The sequence below is a fragment of the Hyperolius riggenbachi genome, chromosome 6, assembly GCF_040937935.1.
Source record: "Hyperolius riggenbachi isolate aHypRig1 chromosome 6, aHypRig1.pri, whole genome shotgun sequence".
NCBI classification, from domain to species: domain Eukaryota; kingdom Metazoa; phylum Chordata; class Amphibia; order Anura; family Hyperoliidae; genus Hyperolius; species Hyperolius riggenbachi.
Genome location: NC_090651.1, coordinates 350,555,944 through 350,577,938, shown reverse-complemented (window position 1 = coordinate 350,577,938; position 21,995 = coordinate 350,555,944). Strand labels below are relative to the sequence as shown.

The following is a 21,995-nucleotide window of genomic DNA, read 5'->3' as shown; positions in this document are numbered from 1 at the left end:
AAATGTTAAAGACTGTAAAATATACATAGATCCTTGTTGTACTATTAAAAACCTGCTAGCGAGGCCTCTATGGTTGGGGCCTCTGCTGGTGGATTCTCTATGGTTGGGGCCTCTGCTGGTGGATTCTCTATGGATGGAACCTCTGCTGGTGGATCCTCTATGGATGGAACCTCTGCTGGTGGAGTCTGTATGGATGGGGCCTCTGCTGCTGGAGTCTCTATGGATGGAGTTTCTATGGATCGAGCCTCTTCTGGTGGAGCTCCTGCTGGTGGTTTCTATGGGTGGAGCCTCTGCTGGTGGTCTCTTTGGGTAAAGCCTTAGCTGGTGGAGCCTCTATGGATGGAGCCTCTCCTAGAAGGACCTAAATGGATGAAGCCTCTTCTGGTAGATCCTCTATGAATGGGACCTCTTTTTGTAGAGTCTTTATGAATGAAGCCTGTGCTGGTAGAATCTCTATAAATAGATGGTGCTTTTGGTGGTGGGTCCTCTATGGATATAGCCTCTGCTGGTTGGTTCTATAGATGGAGCCTCCGCAGGTGGTCTCTGTGTGGAGCCTCAGTTGGTAGATTCTTTATGGATAGAGCCTTTGCTGGTGGAGCTTCTATGGAGGGAGACTCTGCTAGTGGAGCGTCTATGGAGGGAGATTCTGAGGGTGGAGCCTTTGCTAGTGGTCTTTATGGATGGAGCCTCTGCTGGTGGAGTCTCTATGCATGGAGCCTCTGCTGGTGGAGTCTCTATAGACGGAGCCTCTGCTGGTGGAGTCTCTATGGATGGAGCTTCTGCTGGTAGAGTCTATACGGATGAAACCACCACTGGTGGTCTCTATGGGTGAAGTCTCTATGGATGGAGCATCTGTTTGTGAAGCCTTTCCTGGTGGAGCCTGTATGGGTGGAGCTTTTGGTGGTGCGGCCTCTGTCAGTGCAATTTTTGAAGCTGGATCTTCAGCTGGTAGTGCTTCTCTTGGTAGATCTTTTGCTGGTGGTGATTCTGCTAGTGGCAGCAGGGACTCTCCTGGAGGACTTTGGGTATTCCCCTTGTGGTCTCTCTCTGAATCAGAGTTCACCACTATCTTTATTAACTACTACGTCCAGGGCCGGATTTACCATAAGGCACTGTAGGCACGTGCCTACAGGCGCCTGATGATAGGAAGGTGGCTCACTCTGTTTCTAAAGTGCCTTCCTCCCTCCTTCCCTATGCAACTTAATACTGAGGGTCCCTCTGGCTACCTAATACTAAGGGACATCTGTAGCCACTTATGACAGCCAAGGGAAGCAAGGGAGAAGTGACAGCTGGGACATCGAGCACATTTGCAGTGCAGTTCGTTGAGGGCGAAGTCTAGGGTGCCAGGACATCCATGCCTATAGGCTCCCGTGATGTAAATCCGGGCCTGACTACGTCTGAGGATATAACCAGCCTAGAAATAAACACCGCAGAAAAAATGGGAGGCATGAGAGACACAAGGCATTACATGTCATCATATATAATTATACTGATCCAGTATTATGTCTAGTTAAGCAGCTCTCATCTATCAGATAAAGGCAGATCAACGAATTTCAGCTCAGAATATTCTGTGAGAAGTTTTGGAATTATCTGCGGTGACAACAGTGCGGAGTTACTCCACATTTCTCATATGAGAATTAAGACCGTAATTCTTCTATTACTGTAAATCTGTGTCTGTAAATCAATCTGTGTGCTTTAGCAGAACAGAAAGCCAGATTTATACGTTCATTTATTTTAGGGATTTGAAATCTGAATAGACTTTGAGGCTGTGGTCACATGATTATGCCTACAGGAAGCTCCGTAGTCAGGTGCATATTGGGAGAGAAATCCCGTATAACAAATGGTGAATCAGGGAGAGGAAAGATTTTAGCAAATGTATTAGTTATTAGTACATCGCCAGTGAGCTGGGAACAGGGTGAACCGATTGACGGCTCCGCCTGCTGCAGCTGAAATTCCCAGCAACGTTAAACAGGAACTCCAGTGAAAATAATGTAATTTAAAAAGAAGTGCTTAATTTTTACAATAATTATGTATGAATGATTTAGTCAGTGTTTGCCCATTGTAAAAGCTTTCCTCTCCCTGATTTACATTCGGACATTTAGCACATGGTGACATTTTTACTGCTGGCAGGCGATGTCAGTGGAAGGAGATGCTGCTTGCAATTTTGGAAGTTGGAAACAGCTGTTATTTCCCACAATGCAACAAGGCTCCCACAGTGTGAGGTTAGTACCCCAGTGCTGTGAGGGGATGACATCACACTGTGGGAGGTGTTTCTTCACAATACAGACCCCCTTATGATCGGTTTGTGAAAAGGCAAAGCTTTCTCATGTAAAAGGGGGTATCAGCTACTGATTGGGGTGCAGTTCAATTCTTGGTTACGGTTTCTCTTTAAATACTATTCCCCCTACGAGTCGCAGCAACTCAAAGGGATAACTAATTCGAGGTCCCATGATTGCCGGCACCCCAAATTACCCATGCGCTACACGACCGGCATATGGTGCGTTTATGACCTGCTTCGAGATTATACAATAAGCAAACAATAACTAAATAATTCATAAATGAAGATTGTAAGGAAAAAAAAAATCAGTATTATTAATTACATTATTTTCAATATAGTTCCTTTTTAAAGGGATACTGTAGGGGGGTCGGGGGAAAATGAGTTGAACTTACCCGGGGCTTCTAATGGTCCCCCGCAGACATCCTGTGCCCGTGCAGCCACTCACCGATGCTCCGGCCCCACCTCCGGTTCACTTCTGGAATTTCACACTTTAAAGTCTGAAAACCACTGCGCCTGCGTTGCCGTGTCCTCACTCTTGCTGATGTCACCAGGAGTGTACTGCGCAGGCCCAGTATGGTCTGTGTCTGCGCAGTACACTCCTGGTGACATCAGCGGGAGTGAGGACACGGCAACGCAGGCGCAGTGGTTTTCAGACTTTAAAGTCTGAAATTCTAGAAGTGAACCAGAGGCGGGGCCAGAGCATCGGGGAGGGGCTGTGCGGGCACAGGATGCCTGCGGGGGACCATTACAACAAGCCACGGGTAAGTTCAACTCATTTTCCCCCGACCCCCCTACAGTATCCCTTTAAAGCTTGGCTCACATATGATAAATGAGTTGAGCTGACATATACATTAGAGAAATATGTCTCCAACGCTTGGGGATTTTGTCAACTGGGCCTTGTGAAATGTGAATGCATCAGGGCCTCATATAAACACTGGCGTTATGTGATGTGCAAAACATTTAGACTGTCAGCTCCGTTTCCTGGAGCCCCCCCCCCCCCCCAGAACCATGACTGTCCATTTTGTGTGTAGTATTCCTTCTTCCTTCTCCCTGTTAGGTAGCGGCAGCACTGCTGGATAAATAAAGGATAATAATGATAGTGGGTGGGGGTGGTCCCGTGTTATCGGAGAGGGGTATTAATAGAAGAACAGAGAGCTCTGTGTGTGGAATGCATCTGTCAGATAATTGCAGAGCACAGATAAGACTGGATTCTGGACACACAGACACAACACACCAGCCAATAGAGTCTCTTGTCACCTTGACGGAGGTCATTCCAGCCTACCGCTGTGCAGCGTCCCCTGCCTGCTGCACTATGAACTATTATCACTTCTGCCTGTAATTCTTACGGGACTAGATCGCCCCATCCTTCCTTCTCTAAACTTTATCCCCATCTCTAAACCAGAACCAGATCATTCAAGAACCAGATCATTCATAGACAAAACTAGGCAGTTGCCTAGGGCCTGGAGAGAGTCTAGGGGCCTGGTGGATGCTATCCCCACCAAATCTTACTAAAAAAAGCCAGGTGACCATCCACTGCTGAGGTGGGCAAAACCTGCTATCTTGCCTTTGGGCCCCATTTCAAATCCTTTTATGCTCTAAACTACCGTATTTTTCAGTCTATAAGAAGCTCCTGATTATAAGACGCACCCAGATTTAGAGGACAAACACCAGCAGAAAAAATATCAACTAAACCTGATGCATCCACGGTGAAGGGGCCTCTTGTGGATTATGCCCCCTTTGTACCTCATGCCCCCTTGTACCTCTTGTGTCTCCCTGTGTCCTTCTCTGTCCTCCATGTGTCTGCCTCTGTCCTCTTTGTGTCCTCCTTTATGTCCCCCATGTGTCCTCCCTTTGTCCCCGTTTCCTCCTCTGCATGGCACAGTACAGGGAGTCCCCGACATTGCGACGGGTTGGAGGTTGGTATTGGCAGGCGTTTACAAGTCAGGAACTCCCTGCATTTGGACTATAAGATGCAGTTTCCCTCCCACTTTTGGGGGAGAAAAATCGAGTCTTGTAGTCCAAAAAATACAGTATATCCCCATCCCCATGGGTTATTAGTTGCCCACCAAGGGGGAGGGGGGTTTACTTCCCTCCAGGGGGGGGGGGGGTTATTAGTTCCCCAGCAGAGGAGGGTTCAGTGTGAGAATAGGGTTGAGTTGGGTTGCATTTTCTGATAATAATAGCTTAAAGGAGTACTGTAGGGGGGAAGGAGGAAAAAGAGTTGAACTTACCTGTGGCTTGTAATGGTCCCCCACAGACATCCTGTGCCCGCACAGCCACTCACCGATGCTCCGGCCCCGCCTCCGGTTCACTTCTAGAATTTCAGATTTTAAAGTCAGAAAACCACTGTGCCTGCGTTGCCATGTCCTCGCTCCCGCTGATGTCACCAGGAGCATATTGCGCAGGCCCAGACCATTAGAAGCGATGGGTAAGTTCAACTCATTTTCCCCCGAACCCCCCCCCTACAGTATTCCTTTAAAGTGTACCAGAGATGATACACTAGGCTTAATTTATACCTACCCGGGGCTTTCTCCATCCCTTTGAGTAGCAATGAGTCCCTCACCATTCTCCTCGGCCCCTCTGTTCTGGTGCTACGACTGCTGGTAATCCGGTCAGTTGCTGCCAGTCGAGGTCTTCTGTGCATGCGAGGCTGTGCCACGCACGCGCCCCTGCCGAGCTTACATTACCTGGAGCGTTTTGCACCTGCGCAGTAGTGTCTCTGGTTTACTTTAAGTCAATGCATAGGCTGCACTTTCTGATATTCATACCTTTACATTTTTGCAATTGGCTGCAAAATCTTGTAAAGTTGCAAAAATGTTCACCACAGGGGCAACAATTAGAGGGCGCAAGAAGTGGCTCCCCTCCTAACAATGTATAGCTTCAGGCAGCAAAGAGTCTAGAACTGGCCCCGGGTTAGGCATAGGTAGAGGGAATGTTCTGTGTGAGACGAGGGTTAGGTATAGCTGTAGTAAAAGTATACCAATATTTTACTATCACAATTTGCACATTGCATTTGCTGAGTTTTTCTTGTGTGCATGAGTTCTTAGTACTCTCAATCTACAGTCATTTTATATTGGTATTTGTTGCACAGACCTCTAAGTCTTTGACTTTTATCCCAGAAATGAGTCATAAAAGAGACCCCCCTCCCCTCTTGACTATTTACCCAATCACATAGTCATTCTCCTGTGACACATGGCCTATATTTATATATACATATACACACAGAGAAGATGACTGAGGGAGGGCTGTAAACTTCAGGAAGTAGTGTCACGTCTCCCCCTGCTGGCTGTTATGTGGAATGACACTCTCTATACAATCCTGTAAGTTGCAGCAGGGTTTCTTAGCATTATTTTGGTACTAGGTGATGGCCCGCCGTTGCCCGAGTATGGATTTGGCTCAATCCACTTTTTCTACCCCTAACACACAATTACTCAATGACCTAGTTTGTGAGCTTTGCGGTCTTTGGCTGAAGGACCTGGAGGGTACTTGGAGAAATGGAACAAGTCTGATTGGCGGTGGCTCCACCCCCTTTTCTGAATTTGAACCCAATGACCAGCTGTACCCGGTTGGAGGCTTGTGCCATTAACAGTGCAAGAATGGCAGCAATTAAATATTCCCCTTGAAAATCAATAGGTGAATTTTGATTGGCTTTTGTAGGCTCCACCCACTTTTCTGAATATTAATCCCAGTCACCCAGTGACCAATTGTGCAAAGTTTGAGAACCCTACCATTAACAGTGTAAGAATGGCTGCAGTTTATATTTTCCCAGTGAAATTTGTATTTGTTTCCGCCCACTTTTTGGTTATGGGAATAAAAAGTATCCTATACTTTATTCCAGGTAATGTACTATGTGTGTGCCAAATTTCATTCAAATCCGTTCAGCCATTTTTGCGTGATCGGGTAACTAACATCCAAACATCCAAACTGTCCCATTTATTATATTAGTGAGATGTATCTCAAAGGTGTAACTATAAGGCGGGAGTAACCTCTGCAGCTGCAGGGGGACCAGCGCTGGGGAAGGGGGAACTTTTCACCCAGCCGCCTTCTGATACGGAGAGGCTGCCCCCTCTTCCATGTGTAACATTCATGTAAAGCAGCCCGCTCCCATTACATGTGCAGCCCCCTCTTTCACGTGTAACATACATGTGGCGTGTAATTAATCACATGACTCGATGCATGATGCATGCACTTTATCACATGACACTATGCATGTGGCGTGCACTTTATCACATGACTCTATACATGTGACGTGCACTTTTTCACATAACCCTATGCATGTGGAGTGCTTTGTATCACATGACACTATGCATGTGGCGTGCACTTTATCACATGACTCTATGCATGTGGAGTGCACTTTATCACATGACTCTATGTATGTGGCGTGTACTTTATCACATGACTCTATGCATGTGGCTTGCCCTTTATCACATGACTCTATACATGTGGCCTGTACTTTATCACATGACTCTATACATGTGGCATGCACTTTATCACATGACCCTACATGTGGCCTGTACTTTATCACATGACTCTATACATGTGGCATGTGCAATGGCTCTGTCTCTCTCCGCAGGATGGCCGCAGCGCACGCAATGGCGATTGAGCACGGAGAAGACGAGCGGATGTTGGTGCAGAAAGATGTCTTCAGACCGTGGCCCAAAACCCGGCGTCTGATGAAAGGTGAGGAGCAGAGATGTTCTGATCGCCACGATCCACCACTTCAGGCCCACAGCCGTGGAATATCATGTGATAGGTGTGGGCCCCGCACTACTGAGGGCCCTGCATTATGTCTAATGTAATGATTTATCCACTCCAGGTCCACAGGTGTGGCACATCGTGTGATAGGTGTGGGCCCCGCACTACTGAGGGCCTGGCATTATGTCTGGTGTAATGATTTATCCACTTCAGGCCCACAGCCGTGGAATATCATGTGATAGGTGTGGGCCCCGCACTACTGAGGGCCTGGCATTATGTCTAATGTAATGATTTATCCACTCCAGGTCCACAGGTGTGGCACAGCATGTGATAGCTGTGGCGCTCTCCACTACTGAGGTTAGGTACCACAACACAATCCTGCAGTACAAAATTAGATACAATCTTTATTAAAAAATACAAAAATAGCGTTTCCATAAAACTTTTTTTCTCTTTTAATCCGTGAAACCAATCTTCATGAAAAAGCAAAAAAGCATGTCAACAAAAGGACTTCCATGAGACTGACAGACTCTATAATCTCGCTTGACGTATTGAGCAGTTTTTGTTTCAGATGGCATCGACACATGTGTGTTTCGGGCAATTTGTGCCCTTCATCAGGCCTCTGTATATATAAAAATATTCTAATTGGCCCAACCAGCAACGAGAACCAGATCTGCACAGTAATGAATACAAAGAATGGCATCCAAACCAACTAGATGCAACTGTCACAATCCCACCAACTGGCTCGTAGATACAAACAGCCCTGCTGCTAAACCGGGAATATTTGATTGTATCAGGATTGTGTTGTGGTATCTTAATGGATCACTATTGTCCTTTTAAACAAAATAAGTATTCAATATTGGGTGTGGTAGATCACCTGTTAAAGGACTGAGAGTGTTTTGCCCTTTACTTTAAAAAGAAGCGATCCCAATTATATATCGACCTTCACTACTGAGGGCCCAGCATTGTGTCTGGCTATGTAACGATTTATCCAGGCCAGCAATAGAATTTGATGTTCATTTTTGTAAACTCAAATGTAGGCACAAATTTTCTTTAATATTAAGGTTGCTGGAGATTGGACTGTAAGTGTAATTTGTAATAGAGATGCATTAAATCCATTGTGGCTATCATCTGTTGTGATGTCTCCCCCCGCCCCCGGTGTTCCTGCAGCCGGCCTGACAGCAGTGAAGGGGATCCTCTTCCGTGTGGGCGACGACTGGTACTTCCTCTTTGCTCTGGGGGTCATCATGGCTCTCATCAGCTTCACCATGGACTTCACCGTCTCCAAAATGCTGAATGGTAAGAATGTCTGCTTGTATGCTGGAAAAGGACTGCTCTGCCGCTGGGCGGATGGAGGTCTGCTGGGGAGTGGGAGCAAGAGGGGTGCTGGGGGTGTTGAAACGGGCAAGGAGAGTACTGGGACAAGATGCTTGGTGTGGTTGAGGGGAGACTGGGGTGCTGGGGTGTTGGAAGGGGAGAGGTGAGGGGAAGGGGTACTGGGAGGATATGCTTGGTGTGGTTGAGGGGAGACTGGGGTGTTGGACTGGGGGTGTTGGAAGGGAAATGGTGAGGTGAGGAAGGGGTACTGGGAGGAGATGCTTGGTGTGGTTGAGGGGAGACTGCTATGGGTATGGGTGTTAAGGGTTTGGGGGAGTGAAAGGAGGAGGGCTACTGGGAGGGGGGGTGTTTGGAGTGGTTGAGAGGAGACTGGTAAGTGTGTGTGTGTGTGTGTGTGTGTGTGTGTGTGTGTGTGTGTGTGTGTGTGTGTGTGTGTGTGTGTTTGAGGTTGGGAAGAGAAGAGAACTGCTGGGAGAAGATGCTTGAGGTGATGGAGGAGGGAACTGCTAGGAATAGGGATGGGGGGCTACTGGGAGGAGGTGCTTAGAATGGTTGAGTGGAGACTGGTAGGAATGGGGTGAGGAGAAGAGGGTGGTTGGGAGGAGAAAACATTGGGTTGGAAACCATTGACCCTGGCAAGAGGATGGAGAGCCTACCAATTGGCCACAACCTAGGGGAGCAGCTGCCCACATGGGATGTAACACTGAAGAGGAGGACCACTACTTACTCATGATAGGTCAATTTACAAGTGGAAATAGAAGGCCACAAACTTGGAGCTGCCTATGGAAGGGAGGGCTGCTGGCCACGGATGTGTTACATAACTGGTGGGGGAGGGGGATTGCTAGTCACGGGAGGCTACACATAGGTAGGTAGGAAGGTAGTCTTCACATGGAGGAAGTAGTGACCACCCATAAATTTCCACTATAGGACATATCCCATAGTTGAAAACCAGTAAAGTGACCATTCTAAAAAGGCCAGAAGAGCTCAAGATATGCAGGTGGTGGGTATACAAGTGCAATCATGGGAAGGATCCATATGGTGAGGAGGGTGGGAGGGCACAATGTTGAGGACACACATCTCGTCCCCCCACTATTACTTGTTGTATGAGGGATCTGTACTGCCTCGTGACTCTTCTCTCATTGACCACCAGCTCACCGATGGCTCCAGCATGAGTTGAGAGGAAACTTGCTGCTCCAATATCTCTCCTGGATCGTCTACCCCATTGCCCTGGTCTCCTTCTCCACCGGATTCGCCCAGAGCATCACTCCACACTCAGGGGGTAAGACTCCTTCCGCCAGGGTATCCACAAGACAGAGCACGGCGTGACGTGCCGGTAGTGGTCATCGTAGCATGGAAGTTTGGCTGTCCCGGAGAGCCAGGCTGGGGCTATTATGGAAGAAGATAGACACTGGGGAGAGTAGTAACCCGCATGGTTGTCATTCCTCTTATTCTGTCATCAACCCCCCACTAGTAATAAAACCACCTGTGTTTTCAGGATCTGGAATCCCCGAACTGAAGACCATCCTCACTGGTGTCATCCTGCATGAGTACCTGACCATAAAGAACTTCGGAGCCAAGGTGGTGGGCCTGACCTGCACCCTGTCTGCTGGCAGCCCCATATTTCTCGGCAAAGTGGTGAGTAGAGCGTTGTACAACAGTTATGACAATGGTGGCCTCAGTGTATGTGGATTCCTGTGCCATGGCATGCTGGGATTTGCATACTGATTTACAATCAGACTGTTTCCCTTTTCCATGTATGGCATGGAGCAGTACAAGGGCCAATGGTGGCATCGGATAAGATATTCTATTGTAGGTCTGCTGAGATCTTATCACGAACTTACCTCACCAGCGTTCCTGTGGCGACTCTGATACCTCCGGGAGTCGTCTTGGACAGCTAACTCTCCCTACTACATGGCGTGGCATCCCCAAAGACCGGCATCACTTTAGACAAGCCACGCGTAGATAGCCTGCTTCTATTTTGGTACATTGTTGGGGAGAGGAAGCTTGTTATCCCTCCTCCAACATTGCTGCTCCTCACTAATTGGCTAAGGGCAGTTCAGTGTGACACAAAGCTGAGAAAGGAGAAGCTCCTGAAATAGGATCTAGGCTGTGATCACATGTGTTTACAAAACAAGCTAGATATGACAGTTCAGTTTCTAGGAGAAAAAAGAGTAAGGCCTCGTTTCTATCTGTGCGTTCTGTCCACTTCTGTCCGCTTTTCAACAACATGTATCAATCTGTAACATTGACGTGCTGATAAAAAGCGCACAGAAGCACACTAAGTGGAAATGAGCCCTAAGGGAGGAAATTACATCAGGATTGGCTTCAGTCAGAGGCAGTAAAGATGGAAAATGTCTGGAACAGTTTTCTCTTTTTTTCTATATAAAATGCACTGAAATTAAAACATGGACAGTACATACATGTGTTATGTACCGTCTTTCCCCGAATATAAGGTACTGCCTTATATTCTTTTGCGGGGAGAAATATGTGCTAGGGCTTATTTTCGGGGGCAAGGGGGGGAGGGGCTAGACGCTATGTGTATGGGGAGGCTATTCCCGCAACTCCATTGTGGCTGCGTCCCCCTCCGTTCCAAGTAATTTCTCTGGGGATGGCGGCGGTGGCATAGTATTCAAGCTGTAAGGGCGGCCTTTGACTCTCACGCCGACGCTGCATGCAGTACGCTAAGTCGGCTCTGCGCTGACGCTCCCTTCCTGTCATAATTATGTGCGGTTGGCTGATGCGTCCCAGGCGCACATTGATTATTACAAAAGGGGAGCGCCAGCGCAGAGCCAACCTAGCGTATTGCGTGTAGCGTCAGCGTGAGGGTCAAAGGGCGCCCTCACAGCTTGAATAATATGCCGCAGCCGCTGACATCGAAGAAATTACTTGGAACGGAGGGGGTCGCAGCCACAAGGGAGGTGCGGTAAGAGACCACACACCTCCCCATACACAAAGCGTCCCAGCCTAGGTCTTATTTTCGGGGTAGGTCTTATTTTAGGGGAAACACGGTAGGTAGAACAAGTATTTATCTACTTTTATATGTGGTTGTTTTTTTATCCTGGGATAGTATGGTTATCCCTGCTGCTTTAAAGGGAGTGTCCAAGCAAAATAAAAAAACAAAGATACACTTACCTGGGGCTTCCTCCAGCCCGTGGCAGCTGTCCTGCGCCCTCACCGCAGCTCCAGAGGCTCCCGGTTTTCGCCGCTGCAGTATCTGACCTCGCCAGGTCGGGTTCCGGGTCGGTGTCTTCTGCGCTCCACCATGCGGGTCACGTGGTCCGGCCGACGTCATCAGGACTCAGGAGGGTACTGCGCAGGCGCAGGGGGCCACACACACTTGAGGGGACACTGGCCGTTGGTCCGTCGGTGGTCGGCAAAGCAAACACTGTTCCATCGTGCACCAAGATTTCCCAGCCTGCCCAATTGATCCTTTCGGCCAGAAACTGATCAAAACGATTGACCGGTTCACCACGTTGCAGCATTGATATCTGCTAGATTCAAACATTATGATTGAATCCACCAGATATTGATGCCAAAAATTGAGTAATGTATGGGCACCAGTGCTGGTTCTAAACTTTTTGCTGCCTGAGGCAAACTTGTGAGGATGCCCCTCCCCCGGATTTGGAATGATCGCACAGCACCTGACAATTTACACTGCTTCATTTAATGTTCTCACATGACTTTCTGCAGCTCAACACAATAGCACACTGACTGGCTGTGAGTCTGTGACAAACAAACTGCTCACCCCCAGCCACTCCATTCCTCCTCAGGAAGGTGCACACAGTACAAAAATGCTGCCCCGGAAATCTCTGCGCCTGATGCAAATGTTTCACCTTGCTGCATGAGAGAACCAGCCCTGATGGGCACCCTTACAGATGGTATCATGTAATGCTGGGTGGGTCACTTTGGTAACCTGGGAAGTAATAATCAATCAGAGATCAATTGTTTATCTAATCTGTAGGCCGAGTCTAATAATGTATGGTGGCACTCGACATGTGAAGCCAAGTTTTTAGTTATTAACCTCCTGGGCGATAATCCCGAGCTGAGCTCGGGGTAAGCCGCCCCGGAGGATTTCTCAGCCCACACTTTTTGCTTTGTTACAGGCAGCTAGCACTTTGTTAGCTGCGTGTACAAGTGGTTCGCCGCCGCTCCTCGCCGATTCGCCGCTACCCGCTGCGTTAGAGGCCCCCCCCCCGAGACCCCGTGCGCAGCCTAGCCAACCTCCCCCAGACACGATGACGTGGATGCCGTCATCCCGATCGTCATCATGGCGACGGGGAAAGCCAAAACAGGAAATCCCGTTCTGAACGGGAATTCCTGTTTGCTCTGATCGCCGGAGCCGATCGGAAGGGGTGGGGGGATGCCGCTGCACAGCGGCTATCATGTAGCTAGCGCTAGGCTAACTACATGATTAAAAAGTGCTGCGCTGCCTCCCTGGCGATTTTATTGTATCGCCAGGGAGGTTAATATAAGTTATTTTAGGTAATGGAAATGGATTCAGAAGGTGGAAATATCAGTTCAGGATTCTAGGGGGTAATAATCAAATGTTGCTTCTACCTTATTAATAAACGACTCATCACCAGACCTTCTCCTTCCTCCTCACAGGGTCCCTTTGTCCATCTGTCCAGCATGATTGCGGCCTATCTGGGGCGGATGAGGTCCTCTGTGGCTGGAGCCTATGAGGTACAGACACCCTGCTTCTCACCAGGATTATTCACAGGCTATTACACCTATGTGTATCAGAGAGCTGATATAACAAATAGACACATATACTGTATATCCAGGGCCGTTTTTCCAGATAGGCATAGTAGGCACAACCTTAAACCCTTCATTACTGGGAGTGAACCTGCTAGAGGACATTTTTATAATTTACTAATGTGGATGCGGAAATTGGGGTGTGCAAAGCAAAATTTCGCAGAATACCGCATTACCGTTGAGCGAATCAGAGAATCAGTATTGTACCCCAGAAATTGGAATTCCAATACTAAGTACGAAGACTCCAAATGTTTAGGCCAATCGCAAGACTTGAAAGTATTAGGCCAATCATAGAATTCAGAAGTTTACTGCAGTTGCCAGTCGGAAATGCGGATTATGCATAATAGCGTACATTCGCAAAAATAGCGGAATCTGCAAAAACATTTTTTAAAATAGTTTTGTTGCCAAAAATAGCAACTGCTCCCCCCCCCCCCCCCTCAAAAAAACAAAACAGGAAATGGTAGAAACACTTCTCAGAATGCAGAGTCCTGTCAGAAGCAGAAATCGCCATTTTCACCATTTTCGACCATGCCTACTGATTATTCTGTGCCTATAAGGTTTTTCCCAAGATAGAAATCCAGCCGTGTATGTTACTGGTCACTTTTCCATTATGCCTGGTACGCACCATGCAACTATCCTTTAGATCAATAGGTCAAATTGATAATTTACGACAGGTCCAATCAAGTTTTCTAGCAATTTCCTGATCGATTTTGTGCAGAAGTGATCGGAAAAACGATCGGAAAACTTGATCGGACCTGTCAAAAATAATCAATTCGACCCATGGATCTGGTGGGAAATTGCATGGTGTGTATCAGGCATAAGAAATGTAAGTCATACAATTTACACATTGCTATGTACAATGAAGCAGTGATTTGTAGGAGCAGAAGTGGATATATCTGTGTAATATGAGGAAATTTCTCTGCAGAACAGGAGCAAGGACCATGAGATGTTGGTGGCGGCGGCAGCAGTCGGCGTCTCTACGGTATTCGGGGCGCCCATCAGCGGTATGAAGAGACGCCATTACCTCAATACACTCTGTTTTATTTTATCTTTAGTACTAGAAATGTTTAATAACATAATAAATAGAATCCCTTATTTATTTATTTTTACAATATTCACTTATAGATTATTTAGTCAGTGTTTGTCCATTGTAAGATCTTTCCTCTCCCTGATTTACATTCTGAAATGTATCCCTGGTGGTGACATCTTTAGAGTTAAAGGCGGGGGGTGGGGGGGCTGGGCATATTGGACAATCTACTGGAGTTTGCTAATTTGGCTAAAGTGGGGACCCAGAAACCGCAGGGGGCCCTGTGGGTGGAGAAGTTTCTTTTCCCTTTCCTGAGAGACTGACAACTAAGGGCACAGAGAGAAAAAACTTTCTGCTCTCTGCACAATTGTTCTAATGACTGCATCTGCTCAGCCACTGATTAGAGTTGGGCCGAACCTCCGATTTTAGGTTTGCGAACCCTGTTCGCGAACTTCCGCGAAAGGTTCAGTTCGCGAAAAAGTTCGCGAACCGCAATAGACTTCAATGGGGAGGCGAACTTTGAAAGTTTAAAAAAATTCTATCAACTGGAAAAATGATAGAAAACATGTTTCAAAAGCTCTTATACCTGGAGCCACACCTAATTGAGTAAAATACACATCACTGCTGGAGGACCCGCCCTCCTCCAAGCAAGGTCCTTTATACCATTTGCCTGCCTACACTAATTAGTTATGGGACAGCTGCTACACACTCTGCTAGGGAGATTTTAATTGGCCTCCACCCTCCTCCCTCCTACCTACCAGAGGGAGGAGGGTCTCTTCTGCCAGGGAATTATACTATTTTAAAAACCAGTATACATCATACCATAGCTGGGAATACATACATGAGTATACATCATACCATAGCTGGGGATACATACATGAGTATACATCATACCATAGCTGGGAATCGAACCCAGATCTCACTGTGTGGTGGGCATGTCACCCTAAGCACTGTACCACTACAGAAGTAAGTGAAGCTTAATTGATTAATTGATATAGATCAATTAATTTTGATAAGAAGCTATAAAGTTATTAGCGAATGAATGGGAGGTGAACATTGCTTGGATGCATAAGATTTTCGAAGCTGTAGGCTGAAGTGGTTAAGCAACCTAATGGTTCTATTGCATTGAGCATAAATGTTAAATTTTAGGCTAGCTTCACTTACTTCTGTAGTGGTACAGTGCTTAGGGTGACGTGCCCACCACATAGTGAGATCTGGGTTTGATTCCCAGCTATGGTATGATCTGGTGTTTGACATTTTTGTAAGATCTGACAAGATTAGCTGCATGCTTGTTTCTGGTGTGATTCACACTACTGCAGCCAAATAGATCAGCAGGGCTGCCAGGCAACTGGTATAGCTTAAAAGGAAATCAATATGGCAGCCTCCATATACCTCTCACTACAGTTCTCCTTTAAGCAACCTAATGGTTCTATTGCATTGAGCATAAATGTTAAATTTTAGGCTAGCTTCACTTACTTCTGTAGTGGTACAGTGCTTAGGGTGACGTGCCCACCACACAGTGAGATCTGGGTTCGATTCCCAGCTATGGTATGATGTATACTCATGTATGTATCCCCAGCTATGGTATGATGTATACTCATGTATGTATTCCCAGCTATGGTATGATGTATACTGGTTTTTAAAATAGTATAATTCCCTGGCAGAAGAGACCCTCCTCCCTCCGGTAGGAGGTAGAAGGGTAGAAGGGTAGAGGGAGGCCAATTAAAATCTCCCTAGCAGAGTGTGTAGCAGCTGTCCCATAACTAATTAGTGTAGCCAGACAACTGAGTCAAATGGTATAAAGGACCTAGCTTGAAGGGAGGGTGGGCGGGTTCTCTAGCACTGAAAGCAGTGTGTTTGACAATAACATGTCTGCTGACAGTGAAATGGAGGCCAAAAATTTTGCTCAATACAGCATTATGGGGCGAATCGAACTTCCGCAAAAGTTCGCCTGATGCAGGCGAACGCGAACCCCCAAAGTTCGCCTGGAACTGTTCGCCGGCGAACCGTTCGGCCCATCTCTACCACTGATAAGGAATCATACAAAGTTTTGTAAACAAAGATTTGTAGGACAGTCCATATTCAGTGTTCAGCAGGGTCTTGTGTACAGCCCCCAGCCCCCAACCTCTCTACCCCTTCCCAAGTACTCTGTACTGTAGTGATGCTGGAGAAGTCTGCAGAGCCAGTTCTGCTCCATCAGAGATGGACAGAGTGAGTGTAATACGCTGAGGCTGGGAACACACTCGTCTGTCAGTTTTCTGTATGCGTTTTCTGCACACCATGTGTGTCTGTATGTGTGAAAACACGCATGTTTTATCACAGAAGCTAATGTAATTGATAGACAAAATGCTTCCAGTGCTTCACTGCTGTCTGTTTTTATCTGCATGGGGAAAACACATTCAAGTGTGCGCTAGCCGATTGAATAACATTGGCTCTCAGTTTACCTGTGCAGAAAGCGAGGGGGGAGGGGGCCCCATCCAAAGTTTCGCAGGGGGGCCCAGTGATTTCTAGTTACGCCCCTGATGCATGTTGCAATTTTTTTACTGCATGATATATGTTTTTTCCCCCATTCAAAACGGTTGGAAGCCTATTGATCTGAATAGGCTGCGTTTCCCTGTCCGTATTTGCAAGCGGGAAAAAGTAGTGAATCATCCCTAGTAGAAATGAGCCCCAAGGGCTCTTTCACACAGCGGGTGATTCAGCGGGGTTTGTACCAGCGATTTGTCAGTCGCTGGTACTAACCCTGGTACCTCCCTATGGGAGCGTTCACACTGCAGCATTTGCAATTGCAAAGAAAGTTGCTGAAAAATTGTTATTGTCCTTTTTCGTGTGAAACAGCCCTAAGAGTCGCAGCGGTAAGCAATCGTCAGTAACTGTACCAAGAATGATGTATAAGCTGTGCCTCTTGTATTGCCGCAGGCGTGCTGTTCAGCGTGGAAGTGATGTCATCGCACTTTGCTGTACGGAACTATTGGCGTGGATTCTTCGCTGCGACCTGCGGAGCCTTCATGTTTCGCCTGCTGGCGGTCTTCAACAGCGAACAGGGTAATAATTGGGACCTGGTTTATCTGCCTTCTCATGACAGTTATATACAGTATACGGTTATGCACCCTGCTGCCAAAAAGGTTACTGCAGGGCCTACGTATGTACGCGTTGCCTGTGAGTTGGGCACAGGGCAAGCCGAATGACCGCTCTCCCTGCTGCCTCAAAACTTCCCGGCGACGTTAAACACCCCAGAATTACTCTTATGCGCCCCACGCAGTATTACATTGCTGCTGTGGGGCGCCTAGTTTCAGTGCCTGCTTCATACGGCAGGATCAGTCCTTCTTCTTTGTTGTTTAGAGAGAGGAGTGTCCGACTGTCTGCACTCGCTCACCCCTCTGTCCCTCTGATAAATGGACTGACTAAAATCACTGGCTGGAAATTGAAATATGCCAATGCCAGGGCTCATGCGGCCGCGGTCTGCAAACAACATAGAAGAACAACAGAAGACAGAGAAATACAGGTGAAGAGTAATAAGCATGAAGACAGAATTATCTAGTATTTTGCTTTTTGCACCCTTTATAGTAAATAAAAAGTCAAAAATTACCCATTTTACCTGTTTACCTGGGAGGGGGATAATATGTGAGGGTCTTCAAATTTCACATATGTCATGAATACTGTTATCATCATCTTCTTAAAGGCACCAGAGGAGGGGAAGGCAACACTCTACATCAGCGGCAGTATTCCTTAGGGGCGGAGCCCTCCACATGAGTGTCAGTATTCCTCAGGGGTGGAGCCCTCCACATGAGTGCCGATATTCCTCAGGGGTGGAGCCCTCCCATGAGTGCTGATATTCCTCAGGGGTGGAGCCCTCCACATGAGTGCCGATATTCCTCAGGGGTGGAGCCCTCCCATGAGTGCTGATATTTCTCAGGGGTGGAGCCCTCCACATGAGTGTCGGTATTCCACAGGGGCGGAGCCCCATGTGTGTCCGCTCCACCTTCCTGGCTAACACCGCTCTGCATGGTGGGGGGAAGAAAGTGGCAATTTTTGTACTTTTGTTAAGACAGAAGGGAATATTAAAGTAGTGTTTGAGAAACAATAATATCTGGGAGAATTTTTATAAATCACTGCATTTTTTAATATCCTGCATGCTATTAGCTGGTGAATGCTGTAGATATCGCCGGTGGCTTAGCCATGGCCAAGAGTCACTTTGGGAGTTCTCGATTTGTCACTGTGGGCCACACAAGGGCACCAAACGTTTTTTATCTAGTAAATCTATGGTTGCCGTTTTGCAGAGGTTGCGAATTTGCATCATTTTATTAAATGGTACCCAGGGAGTAACCTGAATTTTCTGACTGAGATGTGAAATTAAATTAACCCCTTGGTGTCTGCCCCCTACAGAAACAATTGCCGCCATCTTCAAGACCAACTTTAAGATCACGTTTCCCTTCGATCTGCCGGAGACCTTCTTCTACATGATTGTGGGGTGAGCGTGACATCCTACGAGGATTCCTTCAGTAATAGAAGCTATTATTATACAGAGGAGTAGAGATCTCCCGGATTCCCCATGCGTTCTGTGATATGGCGGTGGCGACCGTCCCGCGGGGCTGACGGGAGTGACTCTGCAGGAGCTCAGTGTGTGATAAATGGCTTCTGACAAGGTCGTTATAGAGAGGTAGAGGTTCTGTGATGTGTATTCTGGTGTTACATCAAGATAACCGACCTGAGAACCTCTGTAAAAAAGATTTAAAATGACCGTCCCCTAAGGTAGTTTCATAAATGTTTGCTGTACATGCTGGGGGATGAGCATCCTAGTGCATGCTGGGACTGGGAGATGAGCGTCTTAATGCATGCTGGGAGATGAGCAAGTTGGACACTAGTGCATGCCGGGAGATTTAGCATCCTAGTGCATGCTGGGAGATGAGCGTCTTAGTTGGGTGTTAGTGCATGCTGGGAGATGTAATGTCCTAGTGCATGCTGGGAAATGAGCGTCTTAGTGCATGCTGGGAGATGAGTGTCTTAGTGCATGCTGGGAAATGAGTGTCTTAGTGCATGCTGGGAGATGAGGGTCTTAGTGCATGCTGGGAGATGAGCGTCTTAGTGCATGCTGGGAGTTGAGGGTCTTAGTGCATGTTGAGAGATGAGCGTCTTAGTGCATGCTGGGAGATGAGGGTCTTGGACACTAGTGCATGCCGGGAGATGTAGTGTTTTAGTGCATGCTTGGAGATGAGCGTCTTAGTCCATGCTGGGAGATGAGTGTCTTAGTGCATGCTGGGAGATGAGCGTCTTAGTGCATGCTGGGAGATGAGGGTCTTGGACATTAGTGCATGCAGGGAGATGTAGCGTCTTAGTGCATACTGGGAAATGAGCGTCTTAGTGCATGCTGGGAGATGAGCGTCTTGGACGTTACTGCATGCCGGTAGATGTAGTGTCCTAGTGCATGCTGAGAGATGTAGTGTCCTAGTGCATGCTAAGAGATGAGCGTCTTAGTGCATGCTAGGAGATAAGCGTCTTGGATGTTAGTGCATGTCGGGAGATGTAGTGTCCTAGTGCATGCTGGGAGATGAGCGTCTTGGATGTTAGTGCATGCTGGGAGATTTTGCACCCAACACTGGCAGCTGGGTGCGAGATGTGGCTACTACATATGAATTAACAGTTGTAGACAATTGTACCCAATCAATTTAAACTAATGGTTGGGGGGCTGAAGTCCCTAACCCCAGGTGCTAATTTTCTTCCTGACTAGTGCATATATTTAGAAACTTACTAACTCCACCCACCAACTAATGTAACTAATTTATCCTCTTAATGTTCCTCACTTCAGGGTGATCTGCGGGACAGTGGGATGCGCCTACCTCTTCTGCCAGCGGTGGCTGCTGGGATACGTCCGGCGGAATCCATTCACCTCCAAACTGATGGCAGCCGAGTAAGTGGAAAATGCATTTCTGATGGCTGTTTGAAAGAGGAGATACAATTAAATTGGCTTATCTGTTTCTCACCCGCTTGTACGCATGTCTGTGTTCTGCTGTACTTAATGATTTTTATTTATTTATTTATTTATTGTAACATATTACGCAGCGCTGGACATTAGTTTAGGTTACAGACAATATTTAGGGGTGACATTCAGCAATACGACAATACAGGAATACAAGAAAGACCAGATCATGCAGCACGGTATGTGTACAAGGCAATGCTTAGTTAGTCACTGGATGGGAGCATGGAAATTAGGCAAGTTAGGTTCACTCAAATGCATAGCATGGGTTCACAGTAATGCAGGTGCATGATCACGTAGGACACAAAAGAAGGAGGACCCTGCCTGAAGGCTTACAATCTAGAGGGAGAGGTGGGGACATGAAAGGTAGGGGACCAGAGTTCAGCTGCGGGTTTAGAGCACTTGTGAGGGATAGTAGGCCAGAGTGAAAAGGTGAGTTTTGAGGGCCTTCTTAAAGATGTTGAAGGAGGGGGCTGTTCTAACGGGTGGAGGTAGGGAGTTCCATAGTGTTGGAGCAGCTTTTGAGACGTCCTGGAGGCGTGCATGGGACTGGGTGATGCGGGGGGGGGCGGTTAGGCGAAGTTCATTGGAAGAGCGGAGTGAGCGGCTAGGTGTGTACCTCTGAGTAAGATCAGAAATGTAGGTTGGACAGGTTTTGTGGACAGATTTGTAGGTCAGACACAGTATCTTGAATCTGATTTTGGACTGGATTGGAAGCCAGTGGAGAGATTCAAGGAGGGGATCTGCCGTGGTGGAGCGATGGGAGCAGTGGATAATTCTGGCTGCCGCATTCATGATAGACTGCAGTGGAGCTATTCGGGTCATAGGGAGACTAGGCAGAAGGGCATTGCAGTAGTCAAGGCGGGAAATTAGGGGAGGGCATGGATGAGGAGTTTGGTGGTGACAGAGGTCAAGAAACGATTGCTGATGATAGATAATTAGGGTGATGGTTTGACCAACAAGTGCTGTACAGGCCTGCTGCTTGATTATTGTAATTTTTAAAGCAGCGTGCTGTCCTATGAGCAGGAGAGAAAAGACAATGGACAGTGAATAAGCTAGCATTTTACCTTAAATAGAGCTATGATGTGTTGGTCACGTGACCATTCTTAGGCCTGTTCACATCTAAAATCGAAATCGCTGATGCCAGCGCCTACCTGTGTGTTGCAATTTTTTATAAAGCACTTTTATAAGCGCTTTTGCAGATCAATTCTGTTTGTCAGGAAGTGAATTCTTTCACCTGGAAATGAATAAATACAATGTATTTATTCATAGACACGCTTGGGAAATTGCTATACAACGCAGTGGCGTAGCAATCAGTATAGCAACCATAGCGTTTCTATGGGGCCCACGGCAGCCCTACGTCACAGGGGGCCCGTACCTAAGAGAGGGGACTTTAAACAAAAATATATAATAATTATAAATAATGCTGGCCAGCCCCCCCAATAATTATAACAGAGCGGTCCCCCCAGGCCCCCCCCGGCCAGCCTCGGCCCCCCTTGTTGCTAACTGGTGGCTGACGTGAGGAGGGGGACTACTCCCAGTGGCGTGCATTGATACTCCCTGGCAGCCTGCCTGACTATTACTCTATAGTTGCGGCCAGCCAGGGAGGAAGGAGGAGGAGCGAATTACGTCAGGACGGCCTTGCGCGGCTCACGGAGAGGGAGCAGACCGCGGACTGACTGATGGTGGCTGCTGAGAGACTGGAGCCGGAGAAGCGTGCCCTGGAGCCGGAGGCCTGGACTGGAGTGTCACCCGAGGAGCGACCCGACCCCACGCCGTGGCTGCAGAGTGACAGCAGGAGGCGGGAGCGAGGCAAGCTGCAGGAGTGTAAGTATGGCTGGCTTGCTGCTGTGGACTAACCAGGGATGGGGACCTGAGGGGGCCGGGGGTTGGGGGGAGAGTTTCTGACGAACCACCACCACCTATACCGC

The 21,995-nt window shown here is 47.6% G+C and overlaps 1 protein-coding gene across 6 annotated transcripts in view; it reads left to right on the top strand.

The window, feature by feature from the left end:
• Positions 1-21,995, top strand: part of LOC137521841 (chloride channel protein ClC-Kb-like) — a 104,485-nt gene that overhangs the window by 56,494 nt on the left and 25,996 nt on the right. For all 6 annotated transcript variants that reach the window (XM_068241636.1, XM_068241637.1, XM_068241639.1 and 3 more), the window contains 9 exons: positions 6,852-6,958; positions 8,141-8,269; positions 9,459-9,587; positions 9,804-9,943; positions 12,914-12,991; positions 13,989-14,067; positions 17,010-17,135; positions 18,477-18,561; positions 19,897-19,998. In XM_068241636.1, coding sequence (XP_068097737.1) covers positions 6,853-6,958; positions 8,141-8,269; positions 9,459-9,587; positions 9,804-9,943; positions 12,914-12,991; positions 13,989-14,067; positions 17,010-17,135; positions 18,477-18,561; positions 19,897-19,998 — 974 coding nt within the window. In that variant the 5' untranslated portion in view covers position 6,852. The remainder of the gene's footprint in view (positions 1-6,851; positions 6,959-8,140; positions 8,270-9,458; positions 9,588-9,803; positions 9,944-12,913; positions 12,992-13,988; positions 14,068-17,009; positions 17,136-18,476; positions 18,562-19,896; positions 19,999-21,995) is intronic.